The sequence below is a fragment of the Cololabis saira genome, chromosome 4, assembly GCF_033807715.1.
Source record: "Cololabis saira isolate AMF1-May2022 chromosome 4, fColSai1.1, whole genome shotgun sequence".
NCBI classification, from domain to species: Eukaryota; Metazoa; Chordata; class Actinopteri; order Beloniformes; family Belonidae; genus Cololabis; species Cololabis saira.
Window position 1 is genome coordinate 21,369,647 of NC_084590.1, and position 20,421 is coordinate 21,390,067.

Consider the following 20,421-nt stretch of genomic DNA (forward strand, 5'->3'; position numbering starts at 1 on the left):
AGAAAGCTATTTATGGATATGAAAGAGTTTCTTTTTTTTCTCTCAAGTGCAAAATGTAGATTAAATATACCTGACAGTGATACATAGGTTTTTGGCTCACCAAAAATCACGCAAAATATCTTTAGTCATTTATCAAAGGTTCTGCACAGCTTAAACCAGTACACTTTTATGTGTCAGCGGGTTAATTGTGTTAAGGAAGCAGGTACAAGACAGAATAAATGATGAACTGGTAAAAGAATATAACGTGATTCACTAAATGGCATTTAAATAAAGGTTGGGGAAGAAATAAAAACACTGTATGTAACTGATATAAAATGGTGAAACAATAACTTCCAGCTACCTGCATAATGAAATACAAGAGGATTTGTCGTCTTGACATGGGGATTATTCAATCTAGAGATAGTTCCCATTAAATATTACCATAGCGTGCCTGTAATTACTCACCCATTAGTTTATTTCTCATTTAAATTCCATGCTAATTTTTTACCCACCAGGCATTTGTTTTATCAGCAAATGTTGTGTTAGAGCTCTTCTTCATCCTCATGAAAATCACAGCAACACACAGAAACATTGGAAAGGGTGGCCTTAAAACAAATAAAAAGATGGGCTATAAGTTTGAGGAGACGGCTAGGATGAAAGCATTATAGAAGGAAGACAGAGGGAACACTGGGAAGGGTGAAGGAGGGTAGGTTAACTGCCTGTTCTCCTTTCTGTTTCTTCCTTTCAGAAAGACACGTGCGTACAAACATGCATGCCATGTCTTCCCTTCTCTCAGTTTCTTACATCAGCCTGCCTGTCAACCCCATCGACCCGAACGATCCATCAAAGACTGGTGCTCCAAGTGATGGAAGGAGGGAAAGAAAAAGAGACTGAACAAGTCTATGGTCAGAAAGAGGGACATCCCCTGCTTTGTCATGTTTAACATACAAAAGAAAGAAAAGAAAGAAGAAGAGTGCATGAGCCTCGCCTCTAAAACATCCTGAGGAGAAGACGGAGGCTTTGCCTGCTACATGCGCATTGCTGTCTCTCATCATTACTGCTTCCTCCGCTGCCCTTTGGCCAGCTACTTATCTGCCACCATTTCTTTTCCCAGTCTCAGAACTGATGCTAGCAGAAATGCTAAATGGTCCAATTAAATGAAGCAGCAGTGTCGCTGCACATATCCACTGTTTTTTTTCCTTCTTTTTTGTAACTTTAGAGTAACATAATTTTGTGCAATGAGAAGTGAAAATGATGATAAATCGCCATATCGTTTGCTGCCAGTGACAGTTCAAACTGTATTAATTGAGGGTCCAGCTTGACATTTAACAGTTTATCCCTCTCATCCGCCTGTCCATCACCTGCTCCGCTCTTCTCTTCACTGCGCAGTCATTCATAGAGCCAAATTATTCATGAAGCTCAGAAGATTTCTCATCTGAAGTAGTTAAGCATGCTCATACATCAGCCATTTAAAAATAGTTCCTGCCCTTTACGTTACTTCACCTTCTCCTCCCTTCTCCCCATCTGCTCTTTCACTCCTCAGCCCGGTGTCCATAATTTCACTTGTCTTCAGTGTCTGTACTGTTTATCACCCATCCTCTCCTCTCTTCTCCTCACCATTTCATCTTATCAGCCTCCCCTCTTCTCCCCCCTGGCTTCTTATCACATCCAGGCCTCTTCTTTCAAGGTAAGATGGAGAGAAGGAGGGGAAAAAAACTGACCGGGTAGAAGAGGAGATACTAGGAGGAAGAGTGACAGCAGCTTACAGGAAAGGGGATGGGGGACTTTTTTTCTTTTCTCTCTCTGCATTCACACACACACACACACACACACACACACACACACACACACACACACACACACACACACACACACACACACACACACACACACACACACACACACACACACACACACACACACACACCAAAGGGTTCTCAGTTTTTCTTGTCTAGTTTTGCTTCCCCAAGGGTTCCCAAATTCACAAACACACAGCTGGGGTCCACAGCCACTCACGCACACATACACACTAGTACAGGCTAATGAAAAGCTTTGCATTTACTGTAAATTTCAAAAGAATAATCTAAATATTAGTTAACTGCACATAAATTAAAATGAACATGGTCTGTGAAATTTAACAGTGTTGTCGCTGACAATTTTTCTGCACCAATTAGACTTTTCTTCTTGAAAAGCAGCCCCCACGATGCCCACTTGACTGGCAGGGAAAAGTGAGACAACAACTGCACAGCTGTAACCCACAGTTGTGACCACATCGGAAATATTCCAGCTTTGGGTAAACAAAGTTTACAAAGATAAACTTGAATATTTAGTCTGTTCTATTGTGTCACTGAATCTTTTTGTGATTGTTTGATTGTGCTTACAACATAGTCAGGTGGTGTTTTCTTTTCCACTGTACTAGATTATTAATGCTCAGACTGTGTGGTAGACTACTGGATTAATGAAAATCCTTTTGTTAGCTCAGACTTTTGGATGTAAAATAGTGAGCTGCTCATCAGCAAATGTGATTCAGGGGGGATTTACTATCCACCAAAGGCGCTTCAAGCAAAGCAGCATTTGCCTGTAATGTTCATTATACATTTAAGGGGTTTTTATGTGTTATTACATTTTAAATATAAGTAGTTAGAGAACTTGTCACAACAAAAAGTAATTTTAGTCATGTTAGTGAAACCTAGAGAAAGCACACTATACAGGACTGTCTCAGAAAATTAGAATATTGTGATAAAGTCCTTTATTTTTCTGTAATGCAAAAATGTCATACTTTCTGGATTCATTATAAATCAAATGAAATATTGCAAGCCTTTTATTATGTTAATATTGCTGATCATGGCTTACAGTTTAAGGAAACTCAAATATCCTGTCTCAAAAAATTAGAATATTCTGGGAATCTTAATCTTAAGCTTTAAACCATAATCAGCAATATTAAAATAATAAAAGGCTTGCAATATTTCAGTTGATTTGTAATGAATTCAGAATGTATGACATTTTTGTTTTTTTAATTGCATTACAGAAAATAAAGAACTTTATCACAATATTCTAATTTTCTGAGACAGTCCTGTATTATTTTGAAAAGGAATATGCTGCTGTTTAAATAACTTTAAGAAATTAAGATAAACTGTTTAAGATGACACTAGCTAGGTGCACTGTAAAGTAACACATGCTGTTGTTTCTCTGCTTTTTTACAGTTATTCTAAGGGTAAACACCAACTTTTTGGAGAATTTGCTCATCTGCTCTCAACCGAGTTTGATGAGATGGTCTAACTGTTCTTGTCAATAACACAGCCCATCAAAAGCCCCACTGGCAGATCATAGCGCAGACTGATACTCCCAGCCACAGTAGCAAAATAAACTTTGAATCAACTCCAAAATGTTGCTATTTAAATGTCATAACTTATTGTAATTTTATTTAATGATAATTATGTGAGATGGAAGTGAGATGGAAAAATCTTAGAAACACACACACACAATATGTTTTAGGTGTTTAACTTCAACACTGTTGGGTAGCTAGTTCCCTGAATAGTAGCACATAATATTTTATAAAGTCATCATATTTGTGTAAAGTTGATGTCCTGTGAGAACCAGTCTGTTGGTTGGCCAGAGTCTATTTCATGAGGAGGCTCAAGTCATTCAACATTTGCTAAACTATGCTGAGATGCTACTAAGCATTTTGGATAACACCACCCCGTTCCAACACAGGAGCACACGGACCAAAAGACCCCCACCCACCTCAAAAACTGAGCGCCACAGAAGGTCTTTCCTTCCTATGGCAAGACAACTGTACAACTCCTCACTGTGAAAACACAGTTTTACCATATACAGTCACTTCAATGTTAACACGTATACAATACCAGCTATGTTACAGTTTACAGAAGGTTTGCACACTGCTAAATTTGCACTATGTTTATAGCCTGGTTTATAGGCTGTTCTTTTTTTGTATTTTATTTTATTTATCTTATAGTGTTGGTTAAATGGAACAGGAGGGGAAACTTGATCTTTTATGGGTTTTTTATATTTAGTCTTTGAAGATAAGGGAAAAGAAGGGTATGTAAACATTGTTTTTGTAATGTAACTCAAATGGACAGACAAATGAAATTAAATATACAGCACAATATTTGCACTGGGATATTGTGGTGTAAATGCACTGCAATCATTTTATATACAGTATATCTTTTTTTTGTAATACTCAGAGGTACCAGCAACAATAGGCGAGTATATCTTGAGTCTGTATAGAAGCACAGTGTTTGAGTGCAAACTTGGTGTATTTTTCCACCAACACGCTTGCCAGTATTCACACAGCTATGACCCTGCAAAGGAAGCCGAGGAGATACACTGACTAAAAACATCAATAAAAATGAACCATACACATGAAAGCCCAACAGTCATGCCACGCACACTAATTTGGAAACCAGAACTCATACACTCCTGCAAGCTGCAATCTTTTTTCCTTTACTAAATAAACCACATTTTCTTTCCTTTTTGGCAGTGTGTAAAGACCTGCGTTTTGCATGCAATAGGTAAAAAGCAGTCATGTTGAGCGATCTGATCTTATATCATGTGATTCCAGAGTATTAATATAGTATATCCGGTTGTTGTAGCCTATGTAAACAGCAGCAAGAAAGAACATGTGAAACCTTGGAATTACCTGGTTTTCCCCCATTGATTTGTCATGAAATGTAAACAACACAGGAAGAAAATTGTCTTTAATTAACTCGATGAAAGTCGCTCTAAACCAAATTCATTTGACTTTACTTGTTTAGTGTTGATTCAGTGGTGAAGTCCAATCTCATACAACTAAATCCAAATGATAATCCAGGTTAGTCCAAATTATTGCATTTCTTGTATAACCCTAATTATTCCAACATTATTAAAACATTTTAAATCTCCATGCAATAATAACAAATAAATTAAATTATATTATCAATTAAAGTATCAGTTTAAGAACATAGGTATCTATTATTGTGACTTAGATGGAGATACAAATGAAAAACAGTTCTTAGGAAAACCAGTTAGTTCCAAGGAATTCACTTTTTATAGCAACTGTATTTATTATATCTAAATATACAACACACACACAAAAAATATGGTAGCAGTGATTTGACATGCCATCCACATGTCCAATGTATCATATCCTCAAGCTTCTGCCATTCAAAAATGCATTCAGAAGCTGTGTATTCTCCGAGTACAACAGTCTGCCCAGGAAAATCCTCCAAGAGTGGTGAAGCTCACCATCAAGACCTTGATGACCTCTAGGAATGTGTAGGCATGTATGTGTGTGTGTGAGGATGTGTGGGGCATTGCTGATCCTCTAAAATCTGTCTAGCCTTAATTAAGCTAACTCCTATAATGCTGAGCTAACACTAACAATGCAAGTGATCTTTACTCATTAGGCAAAGCGCTCCGTAAATTGCTCCCTCTTGTCTGTGGTCGTTTTTACAGAGCGTTCTCACAAGCACAACGGATCCACATCATTACACGCACACACAGAATTACAACCACATACACATAGCCAACGCATAAGCATCATTATGCTCACTAACCAAGCAGACATGTGTGGTAAACATCAGATCAGCAGGAAAAAAATGAACCAGTAGTCTGTCCTGGTGAGGAACAAACGGCGACCGCCTACATGCCAACACATTAGCATGCTTTCTTGAATGCAGAAGTCTTGTATGAAAATCACAAACTGAAGCCCTGATGTCTTTTGAAATAGCAAACAAGACAACCTCTGCTGCACATTTACGTTGGTAGTATTTAGTGATGCTGCTGAGGTGTTGTTTACATCTGTCATATTTGAAACGCTGCAGGGAGTGTCAATACACACATTCCAGCTGCTAATGTCCACTAAACTGACTATATGTGTGAAAGATAAAAGAAAAATGGGCCTCGACACTTACACTTATGTTGCAAAAGGTTTTCATCTTCTTATTCGTGGTTTTAAAAAGTAAGAACAGCTCAACTTGAATTATTGAGAAAGGTTCAGGTAGGCCACATGGATAACTTTAAAAAAGAAAGAAAATAAGAATCCTCTGCCACTGTTAGTACCAGTGAGACATGAGACATTTAGATTTTTTTTTAATACATTTTATACTATTTATTTTATATCTGCTGGTGTCTTTTAACTTCAAACATCTTATTTTACCGCTCACCTTTACCTTTTACCTGTCAAATAAGAATATCCTCCTGGTTCAATATGAGTTTGAGCAGTGATTGTGGCTGTTGATGAAAATAGATGCACTCATAGAAACATAATTTGGTGTGTCCACGTGTTTTTTTTTCCAAGTAAACAGGTATATGCACTGCATAACACTGAACTGGAGCAATATTTATATAGCCCATGGTATCATAATAAATGACATTACGCCTCACTTGACCTCATAAATGCAGCTCTGCATAAAGGTGATCCTCCTAGAAATATGAATAATTCATAGCACATGCAAATGTACTCTGCTTTAGTCTTCAATACATTTTTAAAACATTAGCGTGGGATGGTTCATCCATTCCCACACAAACAATCAGCCAAACAACTGTACAGACAAAGAGCAGATTGAGAGAGACTACTCCCTCTCTTTTATTTCTGCATCCCCTTTCTTCATATATTTCCTTCATTCATCACCTCTACATCCTTTCTTTCTTCCTCTTCATTCACAGCTCTCATGTCACTGAGATCAGTGTGATGGCAGAGTGGTCAATTTCCCACGGGCCTCAGTCCTTTCGTTTTTAAAATCAGGTGCAAAACCTTGTTTCTACTAAATTTCCAAATTGTGCTTTTATGTGAGAAAGATTAAACGCACAAAATAAACAGGCACATCACCTATACAAGCAACCAGCAGGAAGCGCTGGTCAGCTAAACTGTTCCCTAGCTCAAGGGAGCAGTGGTAGCACAAAAACAAAGACAGCAGTATCCTTTATCGGTAAGTTGCTTTTTATGCAGACATGGAAAAAGAATGGAAGAATCCAAGCTCTTGTATAAAAACTTCAGAAAAAAAACTTTGCTTAATGGCTTTAATTTTAAGTCCACACAAGGGGAGGACACTGGATTCGCAAAAGGACTATAAACCAATCAGAATGCTGATCAAATATGCGACACACCACTTTCCAGTGTATTTTATTTATTTGAGAAATCCTTCAAAAGGAACTGCAGCTTTTTCAATTTGGAAAAAGGGACTCTTGACAAACCGATATACACAGAAAAGTTAGTAGTGGGGACAAACACACATACATGGTCTCATCCTTTAGGAATGACCTCAAAACGAAGCTGTAACTGCGAAAGTAAAAGACGTGCAACAGACTGACAAGTATCCAAATGATGTTATCCATTCAAGCCATGCAAACTAGCAACATAGTCAATGTGTCAATAGTTTGTTGTTTTGTACGAGTAAAATAAGATCTAAATCTAAGTGTACACAAGGGGGGAAAGAAGGATAGATACAAAGAAGTCCAAAGTGGGGAAGGTGATAAAAACAATCGATGAAAAGGCCAACAGCAGTTAGGTGGAGACGTCATTTTTGTTTAACCACATGACATTACGAGGCATTAGTCACTGTGTGTAAACTTGTCCTCATTAAAAGAAGGACAAGAATAAGGATGGGAAGGAGAAGAAGTCTATTGCAGTGGTCCATAGCAATTCACTACAGGCCATTTAATAGCAGAAAGTAGGCCTCACACTGCGGAACAAAGAGAAAGACTGTTATGAACACTACGCTCCGTATTCTATTGTATGAAATTATGTCTGCAGCTCTCCCCCTCCCCGTCCCTGGAATGACTGATAACTTCATAGATTTTTTTCTAATCTGTCTTATGCACAAAAGCTATGACTGCAGCACACTGCTGAGCAGTGAAAAAAAAATGCCTGCAACTTTTTCCAAACTTGCAGTATTTTCATACATAAGAGAAGGCCACAATCTCAAGGGAGCCAAAATTCACGAGGCAAACAATACAGAAGCAGAGCTTTACAGCACAGACGGCAGCAGAAGTGGCAAAGAGCTGAAGATCGTCCTCTCTCCCTTATTCTCGCTGTAGTGCTTTCCGCACCCCTTTTTTTTCTCTCTCCTTTGCCTCTCTCTCTTTCCACATACTGGGTCAGTTGAGCTCCTGCACTGCAGTACAGCTAAATGATGTGGTAAAACATTTTTCAGATCTCAGGATGTAGGAAATCATACTTATTGAGGTGGTCTTTTGTTTGTCCTATTGGATTTTCTGTCTTAAACATTTACTGTTACACCTTCTATTTTATGTCAGGAACAATTAGGCTAATGTGTTGAAAACGCTTTGCAAAGTAACAGTTGGTTGTCTGCCAATTATTACAGTGCGCAGTTACACGATGCAACTCACCACACTGAAGCAGTATACAGTGCAGAGATGAAAAATATTTTTCTTTTATAGAAGTACAGCAATGCCAGAGCTCCCTGTGTTGATTTAAACGGAGCGCTTTATAAGACCACAAAGAGATCCAGAAATTAGTAGAGCCATCAGGACTGCTACATGAACGCTGAAGCAATAGAGTGTACGTCACGTCATCCAGCAATTATAAACATGCACACTCACATATCAAAAGTGGAACATGGTTTTTTGCACACTGCACCTGCAGCATACTGCAACTTCAGCATCATGTTCAGAGGTACACTGGGTTCTTAAGCAAACGGGAGCCAATTCTGCTCTTCAGAACAGGGGAAAGATATCACACACAGAGGCCCACACAAATAAATGAAAAACATTCATGCTTTTAAATATCTCTCAGTCTCCACCTACCCTGCTTTCTCTTCACTGGACTCTCATTTTGCTTAATTGAACAATTACAGTTTCTTTCAGGAACAAAGGGCAGAGAAAAATGACTACAACTTTCTCTAAGTGGCACGTCTTTCACAATCCCCTACTGATGACTTCATGTTCTCTTACATTTCCTCAGCTGCTCGGCTGTGCTCTCAATGTCTTCATTAGTGCTCTCAAACTGATTCCTTCCTCCAGCTTTTTGTTTCTTTTTAAATTTCGCTCTCTGTTCGGTCTGAGCTACCATTTCAAACCAAAGAGTGAGTTGATTCTCAGTCTCAAATACCAAATACCAACTCCACCAAAAAATACAGAACAAAAAACAAATACCTCCATAGCAAAGGAGAACCAGAGAAAAGGATGCATCAGTCAATCTATGTCAAGTGTTCACATTCAGACAGTCATACAGTATATTTGGACTGACAAGTTTTCCCCACTGTGCAGTGAAGACAGCATCAAGACAGCAAGAACATTAGAGAAGAGGAGAAAACACAACACCAGCTATACATGAAAGCCCATAACCCTTTATACTTACAGATACTGCCTTGGAAACATGAATTTGGTTTCCCCTTGCTTCTGTGCACACGTCATACGTTCGTAAGTCTTTTCATTCCGGGGGAAACTACACAATCACTCACATAGTTGCAAAACTCCCCGTTCTGTTGTTTTACAGAGCATTGTTTGCCTCCAAAAACTTTAATTTGTGCAGTGGATTTTTATTGGAACATATATTCTTTGCTCACCAGGAGTCTTTTGGAAAACAAACTTCTTTCAGTCATTTGCCGCCATGGAAGAGAAACAGCCTAAAAATGTAGTCTATATTTTCACTACATAGTCATACAACTGAATGATTTATTTTAATCTTTTTTTTAATGCCTCCCAAGTTTTTCAATACACATAAAACAATTATCATTGTCGAAAAAACACCAGAATGAGGAGTTTCCCAACTACGTCAGCAATTACGTAGGATCCCGTAGTAGTGAATGGACTTCTGGACAATAAATGCAACAAAGTAAGCGAGGCAAGGTGGTATCTCATATCTCAGAAAATAACTTAATTTGCAACAGCAATGCAATGGTTCATATCAGCCAGCTGTAATATAACTGTTTTTTTAAGTGAATAAGCTTTCAGCATCATATTACATGAAGCATTCAGAAATAAATGCCTCAAGTAAGAACATGACAAAACACTAGTAAAAAGATAACATAATTGAGAGGGCCAAATTATGTCCATACGAGGAGCCATGAAGAATGAATGCAACATAGCATTTCACTATCGGCTTTTGAATGCAGCTAACCCCACATCATCTGTGCAACATTACCCACAAGCTGGTCATCAAGTGCCGTCGATCCAAATCAAAAGACAGTCCATCCTTTGTTTGATAGTAAGGTTTTTGATATATGATACACATTTCATTTCTTTTGATTCACCATTGTTAAGGGATGGGAAGTGCAAAAGAGCAATGGAATTAATATTTTTAGTGGAGGAAAATAAAACCTCAAGCAACACTGACCACAAATTAATGAATTAAATTTAAACTCCAAACAATGTGACCTAACCACTGTGACATGAAGGAACCAAATCCCAGCACCTTATATGAGGATCACAATACAAAGGTATAATTTAACCAGACAGAGACAGCAATCAATGGCAAGAACAAAAAAATGTGTAGGCAGAAACACAAAACCACCAAAGGAAAGAAAAAACTAATATTGTATTTATAGTGCACACATCTTGCTAATGGAAAAATCATGAGATGATGAAAAGCTGAACACCATGGAAAACTGTAGAAATGATTGACAGAGATTTAAGATTTAAAGAATAAGAGTGTACCGTATATACATTTCACACAAAAAAGGAATTTAGACAACCTCCATTACCATTAGTTGCATTTATGTCCCAACGCCAATATAAAGTTACTTGCTGATCTTAGTGCAGGACAGCAGGAGGTTTATTGGGATAAAACCATTCACCAAGGGATAATGGGACAAAGCCCTGCACTCATTTCAGACATATAATAGTGGGTGGATGATGCAGGAGGTGGGCAGAAGATTGCCAAGATATAAACTAATGCAAGAGTGATCAATGATTCCAAAACTTTATTCATCTATTCATTTGAGAGTGGGTGGGCATACGGAGGGTTGGAGATAACATTATATTTAATCAATTTGAGTGCACACTAAAAATGCTGACCATATAGTCTGACCTTGTGGTCAGGGGAAGAAGGTTTTATGTGTCTGTGCGCATGTGTATCTGTATGAACATGTGTGTAAGTCATAAAGTACAGAAGAAAGGGGGAAAAAGAAAGAAAGAAGACACATGAGGTGAAGCAGAACATGAAGGTACAGTACTGTGAAATTTTCTGAAAATATATATATCTATATATCTATCTATCTATATATATATAAAGATAGATAGATATATAGATAGATATAGATATAGATATATAAAAACAAACAGAGCCTTGACTTTATACAACCATGCTTCCAAAGGCTTTATATGAAGTTATCCTTCGCTCATTTGAGCAACAATAATTGTCAAAAAATAATGGAACAATGAATACAACACAAGGTAAAATGTTCCATATAATGCAAGCTAATAGACTGGATCACGGATGACCAATACTGCAGATGACTGCTCTACATTATCTAATGTTCCCCATTTAATAGGAAAGAAAGTGGTTTGCTACATATCTTCCACTGAGTGTAAGCTGACACATATGAGAAACTATAACACCAAATTTGAACCACTCGTACTAAACATTGGAATTAAAGCAAATTGCATATCATGCCCATTTTAAAATAAAACCAAATGCACCTTTCTTCCATAAATATTCACAAATTTATAGACATCAGTATGGCATCATAACCTCAAACCCCTTAAAAAAAGAACTTTAAGTCTGCTTTAGGATAGAGAAATTAAAAGAATGTTGTGTTTTTAAATGGCATATTGACAATTTTTTTTGGTTCAGTTTGAAACCTTTTATTTTTAATTTTTCAACTCTTGGTCCCCAAAGGCATCTGTGCAAGTTGTGAAATGCGGAAGTTCTATAAATGTAAAGTAATCATAAAATGACTGTGGAAACTATTTGGGATAAGTTGGCCCCCAAGTGATTCCCCTGCAGAGAGAAAACAAGTAACAGTTTTGAAACAAGCAAACAAAAAAAAGCCAAAATGTGGGAAAATTGATCAGCTCCCTTAGAGTTGCTTTGATCCTTTAAAATTATGCTTCCACCTTGATTAATCTTGAGGGATTTTCCTGTCTAAATAAAAATAAAAAGGGCGGAATGAACTGGTTTAGCTAATGAAATATGAAAGGTTTTACATATAAATATTCTGAAAATAATTCATATGAGCATTCCTCTTAAGTGATTCTTAATAAGCTGTCCTGATAAGCATTTTGTGCATTATAGTAGCATATAACTACATCAACTCTGATTCAAAAAATTGATCCTAATATCTTTTTATCGCCCCCCGGTGGACTGAACCAACATAGCCACTTTAGAGGAGGAGCGAGAAATTAGATGTGCAAATTCAAAGAGCATCTACTAGTCACATTTTCAGTCACCCTCATGATTACTGTTTATTGGCCTATATCAGCATTACCCGTTTACATAACAACAATCGCAGCACTGATTTGGTATCACTTCTTACACTATCCACTTCAAAACCAGCAGCATTCATTTGACTTGTTCTGGCACTATTTTTATTTTACCTTCACACTTTACCCATCTAGGTCCAGAATTCCATCGAAAAGAAAAAACTTATCTGACTCGTGAGATCTTCAGAACAACAACAACAACAACGACAACAACAACAGGATCCAGTCCCTATATATTAACCCTTTTTCTGTAATTTTAAATAAAATGAATGTTCACCTGAAAATATTCTGAAGCTGAACTGTGTTTAGGTATTATTGCCCTCCTTGAATTTCCTTTTAAGCACTTTTCTTATTTTGTCATCAGCGTTATTAACACAACATGGCCGGCCTCACCTTACCGTAGAACACCAAATTCACTCCCTGTCAGTACATTGCTCAACACATTGCTCAACACAGGTCCCCATGGCATCAACCCTTTCATCATTTGATTAAAGAGCTTGTTTTTATTAAGAAGGCTATACCAGACGCATAATCACTATACATTGATTTAACATTACCTTTACAATTCAATTCTTCACTGAAATTACAGAATAAATATATGCACATTTTTCTTCAAATGTTTGTGAGAGAGAAAACATTAAAAGTGCCTCCTACAAAGCCGTTAGTGGGTGGCGATGGGGAATCCAGAAGCAATGAAGGAGGAGCAGAGGGGGTCTTAACAAAGTGGGTGGAAATATCCAGAAAACCCTCAGCATTGTCTTGTAATAATATTCACAAATGTTTTACCATCCGTGCGTTGGCGCATCCTTTTTTATGAGAAGCACCCTGATATAGACAGAAGTCCTCTTTAATAGTAATAACCATATTAATAAGATATAAAAATTAAATAGAACACTGAACTGTAAATGTGTTGCAGTATCTCTGTTCATAATGTGACATGATAGTTCTGTTTAAATCCTCTCACTTCCTGCACAGAAGCGAGTGCATGCAGCAGACTGCAATTCATTTTTTATATAAGTATCTTTTTTTTCTCTTTCAAATTCTTTTCTACAAACTTTATGTGCACAGCCTCCTGGTGTTTGTACATCCTAGTTGGGGTGAAAGAGACTGAAAGAAAAGCCCCAAGTCAGGGAGACGTCCAGCTCCCGTTTGTCTTCCTGGTAACTGGTACCACATCATTGTAACTCCATAAAAATGAATTTTAGTGACAGATGTATGATGGTTTATAAGTTTTATTCCCCAATGCCCCTCTTGTTCTTCTTTTGCTTTCTTGTGGGCGCATAGAGATATTTATATCTTATAAAAATAATGGTTGTTGACGTTGCTGGCTACTCTGATAGAAAGGCACTTAATTGAAATATCTGAGAATGACCTCTCCTCCAAAGTGATTTAGGGGGAAACATTGTGACTGTAATACAATATTGTATTTTATATCATGCTGCTTTTTCAAGTTTAGTTATTAATATTGGTTTTGGTTGATTGTGTTTTGAAGGTGGCAAAGTGAATGACATTGTGTGTATTTTTTCCCCCCTTCAATGAGCTACAGATGTTAAAACCGGTAAGATTTTTCCAAGACTTCGAGGTAATCCGGCTTGGTTTGAAGTTTGGCCCTTAATTCCAGGTAATCGCTTTGGGATGGGTCAGAGTAACAGCTTTTCCCTGCCGTGAAAAGCAATGTCTCCTTCAGCCGTGCATCCTGCTGCAAATCTGGGTACTGCATGCCTGGTGGGTGTGCATGTGCAACATGCATGTCCTTTAGTTTGGGTACTGTCCCATATAAACAATCTACAAAGCCCACTGTTGGTGTGGGCCTCTGACTGTCAATCACTGTAGGGCAGAGCCCACCATTCTCATGAAATCCTGCCATGTCAGCTGTGGTGTGGTTGACTGTGACAATGGTGTTGAGTTGAGAGTTGGAGACAGCCAAGGTCCACTCTTTCTCTTTTTCTAACAAGGTTCTGTAGTTGCTGTTGCTGCTGCCACCATTGTCTCTCTTTTCTGAAAAGTGTGCCCTGTCCTCCTCTGCTATCTCCCCCTCTCTAGGTTTATAGATTGGGTTGTTACACATCTGAGTCACAGGGTGGGGGATGTAATCATAAACGTGCCCGTGGGCATGTGTATGACTAGTGTGAGTGTGTGTGTGCATATTGGGCGCTGGTTTCTCCGGTGTGCCATTGTTCCCTGCACAGCTTTGTCTCGGTGGGTCTTCAAAAATCCTGCATTGCATTTGGATCCCTGTTAGATCCACCTCTGAACGTTTCCGAAAGGGCAGCTTCTTCCTGCGACGAAGAACAAATGCAAAAAGCCCTGCAGCCACAAACACAGCTGAGATGAAGAGGATGAGCAGGCTGAGGATGAGGACTGACAGTGGGATGGGCCCTCTCCCACCTGCTTCCCCCATGTCAGAGCTTCCTGTGGCGAGGTCATCCCCACCAGGCAGAACTGGGGAGGGTCCTGAAGGATAGTTAAGCTCAGGACAGATGACCTCAACTTCAAGTGAACGCAGGTCCTTCCCAAAAGCAAACTCTGGTGTCTTGCAGATGACATCACCAACCACAATGACAGAAGAAAGCTTTTCCAGCCACTGTTTGAGGGGAATGATATTGCAGGAGCAGTCCCAAGGGTTCTGATGGAGATCAATTTGGACAATGGAGGTCAGATGCTCCAGGACACTGTGCACAGGCAAGGAAAGGAAATAATTGTTGCGGAGGTTGAGGCGAGCAAGGTTGGTGCCCGCAAAGGCATCAGTAGGGAGGGAGCGCAGAAGGTTGTCATTGAGAAAAACCAGTTGGAGATTTGGCATTAGAGAAAAAGAGTGAGGTTGAATCTCTCGAATTACATTATATTCAAAGTAAAGATAACTTAGCATCTGAAGCCCCCGAAACATCCCAGGAGTGAGCCTTTCAATATCGTTCCCATTCAGATATAAACTTTTCAAGTTTGGTAAGTTGATAAAGGCGCCTTCCTGGACATAGGATATCCGATTGTTCCCCAAATGCAGTAAATCCAAACTTGAGAAGTTCCAGAAATCTGAGCGGTAGATTTTCTGTATGAGGTTTCCACTAAGATACAATTTCTTGGCATTGAGGGGCCGAGGCAGAAGGTCAGACATGTTATGAAAACCTTTCTCTTTACAGTTCACTGTTAGCCCTAGATCATTGATGTGAAGATTGCAAATACATCCAGTTGGACAAATTATTGGGATGGGAGGTCTTGTTTGGTAACCAGCAATAGGGGGCTGGTTGATGCCTGGGTAAATGCTACGAGGAGTTGGGGGGGTTTTTGTGGGACGAGGTCGTTTGGTCGGCTTCACAACTCTCTCCACAGAGGAGGCTGTGTTATGAAAGGAGGAGAGCATAGAGGACGGTTTAGTAGGCCAAGTGTTCTCATTGCTGAATGGAACCCGGGGAATTCCCAGCTTGGCCTCAATCTCTGCATCGGAGAGCAGAGGGCAGAGCTCACTGCGCTTGATTTCTCGTAAGTCTTTGCCATGTAAGTGGAATGGGTACTCACATGTGATCTCACCCACCAAAGCTGTGTAAGGTATTCTCTCCAGCCATGTTTTTAACTGTACAATCTCACACACACAGTTCCAAGGGTTCTCTTCCAGCTGGATTTCCATCAAGCTCCTACCAATAAACTCCAGTGTGCCCTTATATGGCAATGTCTTTAGTCTGTTTCCTCTTAAGTCCAGATGCGTGAGAGACACAGACCGAAAAAGATAATTTGGGAGCACAGGGATCAGATTGTCATTGAGTATAAGCACTCTCAATTTGTGTAGGTGCCTAAATGCACCACTTTCAATCCTTTTGATAACATTATAGTCTGCCTGGAGATACTCTAAACTCTCCAACCCCAGAAAAGTGTCATTCCGGAAAACCTCCAGTTTGTTTTCATGGAGGAATAGCCGCTTCAGTATTCCTAAGCCATTGAATGCCCCAGCATGAATGTCTTGCAAGGCGTTATTACCCAGATTAATGGAGATGGCATTGTTAAGATGGAGGAAGCTGTTAAAGTAAAGCTTCCTCATTGAGTTTCTCTGCAGATTGAGCTTGAAGGGCCGGCTCCATATCTGGGCGATCTGGCTGACATTTGTAAATCCTTTGCTGTCACAGTGGACATGGAAGATCCCCTCCTTGACCTCACAGTAACAGGGCTCAAAGCAGGGCTCGTCGATCTCCTCGGAGTCCTCCAGCAGTGGGATTGGTGTGGTCCATCCTAAGGCTATGGTGCTCAGCAAGGTAACCCACAGCATCCTCGCTGACACCAAGGGGATGAAGTCTTGGCTCCAGGGAGAGAGCCACTTCACAGCACTGCAACAGAGAAAAGATTGCAGGAGTGGGTAGGAGAGGGGGAGACAATGTGTGGGCGTTGTATTTTCACACATAATTCCACACTCACACACACTCTCAAAGAAAAGTTTGAGGTGATGAAGGCAAGAACGGGGGAGAGAGAAGTGAGGAAGGGTGCATTAGTTTCAGTAGAATGGAAGGCAGCTTTGAAACAGATACCAATGAATAATAGAACAATGTTGGAGACCACTTCAGGTTTTGCAACGTTGCTTGGTATTTCAAACTAAATACAATACAGGCACTCTTCAATGAATAATATGATACAAATAAACACAAACAAATCTCTACACTGAGACGGTTAACATCACTATGGAAGCAGAAATTCAATTTATTATACAGCAGACATGCTGGTAAGGTCACAATAAATCACAGTGGAGATGCTTATCGTCATGAATAAACGGAGGCAACAGTCGGCCGGCAAGGGTGAGGAGACATTGTCCCCTTGCCTTATTTATTACATAACCAGCACCTCAATATGTCTTTTAAGATGTGTAACCTTTATGACTGTGCAAAAAAAAATGTTGTGGCAATTAGGGTTAATGCACTGAAGCTTTATCATAGACAAGGGAATAGATGTCAGCTTGGTGACTACAAGTGAAGACAAACTGGAATTGTTGAGCACCTTGCATTGTGCCAATATATTGTAACGGATACATAGACCCGTCTATGCAAACATTACCAATATGTTTACATGTAAGGACATTTTACTACATGTAACTGGAAAAGGTAATTAGTGTGAAAGGGAAAAAAATATATATATATATTTATATCCCAAAAAGCCAACCAGAAAAGCCAAAAAAAAACAAAACTGGTTCCTGTTTTTTTCACAGCTGAAATGCTCAGTGTGCCAATATGCTGTTATCTAATTCATTCGAAATCAAGCCTGAATTTGACCAAAGAGCATTAAATGCAATGTATTTTGGATGAACATCGGCATGAGTGAAAACCAGTGGAAGCAGCCACTTCACAAAGCATGATAATTTATATATATATACATATATATATATATATATATATACATATATATATATATATATATATATATATATATATATATATATATATATATATATATATATATATATATACGCACACACACACACACACACACACACACACACACACACACACACACACACACACATGAATAATCCATGTCGCAATAATTCTGACAATAACTAATAATTTTTAAAAGTTAATGAAAAAGAAAAGAAAAAGAAAGTGCCTCCTAAATTAGGCTTTTATTAAAAAATAAAGAAAAGCACTAGAGAGGATTTTTATTAATTTATCCCCCTCATCCGTGATGATATGAGGAAAGTCTGTCCATTCGCCTCCCCCTTTCAGTCCAACACACACACACACACACACACACACACACACACACACACACACACACACACACACACACACACACACACACACACACACACACACACACACACACACACACACACACACACACACACACACACGCACGCGCGCGCGCAGTCAAAAGCTGTCCATGGTGCTGAAATCAAAAGCCAAGTCACATCGGGGGACAGGGAGAACGAAAGGAGGAAATATTCCGCAATCCCCGAAAATCTGTCAAGTGAATGCAGTATTAAATGTATTATTATAATAAAAAATCTTTTCAAATGATCTCACTGGAAAAAAAAAATGTGTGCACTCTCCGTCCATGCGTAATCCTCCAGGATTTATTGATTCCGCCTCCATGTTAGAAATCAAAAAGCCGGAAGCGATGTCAGAATTAAAAGTATGAACATCTAAAGGGGCAACGAAAAACCATTACGTGCCGTTTTTTTAATCCCGCCTGAGGTGTGTCAAATCGAGCTGGTATATACGTACTTAGTTTCGTGGGATTTCCAACTTCACATATCCTCTTGAGATGTGTCCTGTAGTCCCGCTCACCGTCCGATGCCGGGCTGCGAGGAAGAGGACGAGAAATGAGGGTGACTGAGCCGTTACTGAGAAACAGAGGGAGCACACGGGGAGGAGGAGGAGGGGGGGATGGAGAGAACGGAGAGAACGGGGCATCGAGGAGGGAGAGGAGGAGAGATGCGCATGAGAATGAGCCGCGGGTGCATTAACAGTGTTGCTCACAGCTGGATCAAACTAAGTTAGAGTGAGGTGGTGATGATGAACAAGTTGCCGTCTAATAAAAATTATTTTTTTTTTTAATTTACTGAATCCAGCCCTCGACCCCCTCGAGAGAAAAGAAAAATAATCTTGCCAAAAGAGAAAGAGCTGCGCGGTTGATGAAATAACATTTCAGGCATAATGCAGCAGCCTTTTCTTCGTGACATTGAAAGGATTTTGTTTTTTTTTCTTTACTGAATAACAACTAAGCGGGGGAATGTGTATTGCTCCACCTAATGTATATGGTTAGGCTTTCTCCCTTTTAAAGTCAGTGACTATGCAGACACTAAGATGCAGTAAACACACACACGCACGAACACACTTTCTATTTCAAAGGCAGCCTATAACCGCTCACCTCAGTTTTGCAGTGCAATTGGAAAGCATCGGGGAAAAGACCACTAGTTTGAATTTCGTTAGATCGTTCTCTCTCTCTCTCTCTCTCTCGTCCTCTCTTCCCCCTTCTCTTATCTCCCTCTTTCCTCACCCTCTCAGTATAGCTGATGCAAAAGAGAGGAGAAACGAAGACGTGATAAGCATGCGAGCGTCCTTTCTCCTGCTTTTTCGTCTCCCCCTTTTTTTTTTTCTTACAGCAGTTTGGGTTAAAATGCAGGTCCTGGACTTCTTCTGTTCATCCACTCCCAAATCCACCCTTTCTCCCCCCGACTTCGGGACGGCTTCTCCGTCCGGCGCAGCGACAAAAGCAAAAGCATGCGGATCATATCTGCGCTCCTCTTTTTTGTCTTTTTTTTCTCTTCTTCCCTTTCTCCGCTCAGGTCCGTTTCCCTTTTAGTGCGTCAGAAAAGTGAAGGACCTATAGCTAGGGAGGCGGAGAGAGAGAGAGAGAGAGAGAGAGAGAGAGAGGGAGAGAGGGGGAGGAAGGGGGTGTTGAAGGGAAGCAGAGGAGAGAGAGAACTGGCAAAGGAAAGAGGGAGGAGGAGGCGAGCAAAAAAAAAGAGGGATGCGCTACAGTTCTGGATGCTGTCGAGAGGAGGGAAAGAAGCGGAGTGAAGAAAAGAGGGGGGGAGTATAAGGAGCGCTCTGGCAAGCGGGGGTGCGCCTAGAATAAAAAAATAAATAAATAAGTGAGGGAGGGAACGCACCGTGTGGGGTGGGCGGGACAGACTGGCAAACCTGTGGATGGCAGCAAGGCAGGGAGGGAGGGAGGATGAACACCCCCCCCCACACACACACACACACACACACACAAAAACGGTCTCTTCGTGTATGTGCCTATACACCACCACCACCTTCCATTAGGTTTTATCCACATGCTTTTCTCCAGGGCTGCGGCAGAGTTCGGGCTGGCTGGTAGTTTAGCTTCATGTCACTCGGCCAAGATCTTCTCCCTCTGCTGTTGAGAAGAGAGTGGACTATCGCGACTATCCACAGCGAGGGAAGGGGAGATATATGGGAAGCCGCCGTGTGTCTCATCCCTCTCTTCCGTGTCTGTGCCTTCCCCCGTCTCGCCTCCAGCGGGCAACACAAGCCCGTGTAGTGGCGAAGCGAGACGAGCCGCTTCTCACGAGCGTATTTGTGACACCTTGTAGCGCCGCATTTTGTAATAAACGTC

The 20,421-nt window shown here is 40.0% G+C and overlaps 1 protein-coding gene across 4 annotated transcripts; it reads right to left on the reverse strand.

Annotated features, from left to right (window-relative positions):
* Positions 1 to 9,623: 9,623 nt before the first annotated feature.
* slitrk3a (SLIT and NTRK-like family, member 3a) lies at positions 9,624 to 19,830 on the reverse strand. 4 transcript variants are annotated; one of them, XM_061719133.1, is made up of 3 exons: positions 19,440 to 19,830; positions 18,561 to 18,637; positions 9,624 to 16,676 (listed from the first exon to the last, which is right to left on the reverse strand). In XM_061719133.1, the coding sequence occupies exon 3, from the start codon at positions 16,616 to 16,618 to the stop codon at positions 13,913 to 13,915; it is 2,706 nt and encodes a 901-aa protein (XP_061575117.1). In that variant the 5' UTR covers positions 16,619 to 16,676; positions 18,561 to 18,637; positions 19,440 to 19,830; the 3' UTR covers positions 9,624 to 13,912. The 4 variants fall into 4 exon arrangements, with proteins under 4 accessions (XP_061575117.1, XP_061575116.1, XP_061575114.1 ...); XM_061719132.1 differs by having other exon boundaries at positions 19,336 to 19,830; XM_061719130.1 differs by having other exon boundaries at positions 19,207 to 19,830.
* Positions 19,831 to 20,421: the final 591 nt, after the last annotated feature.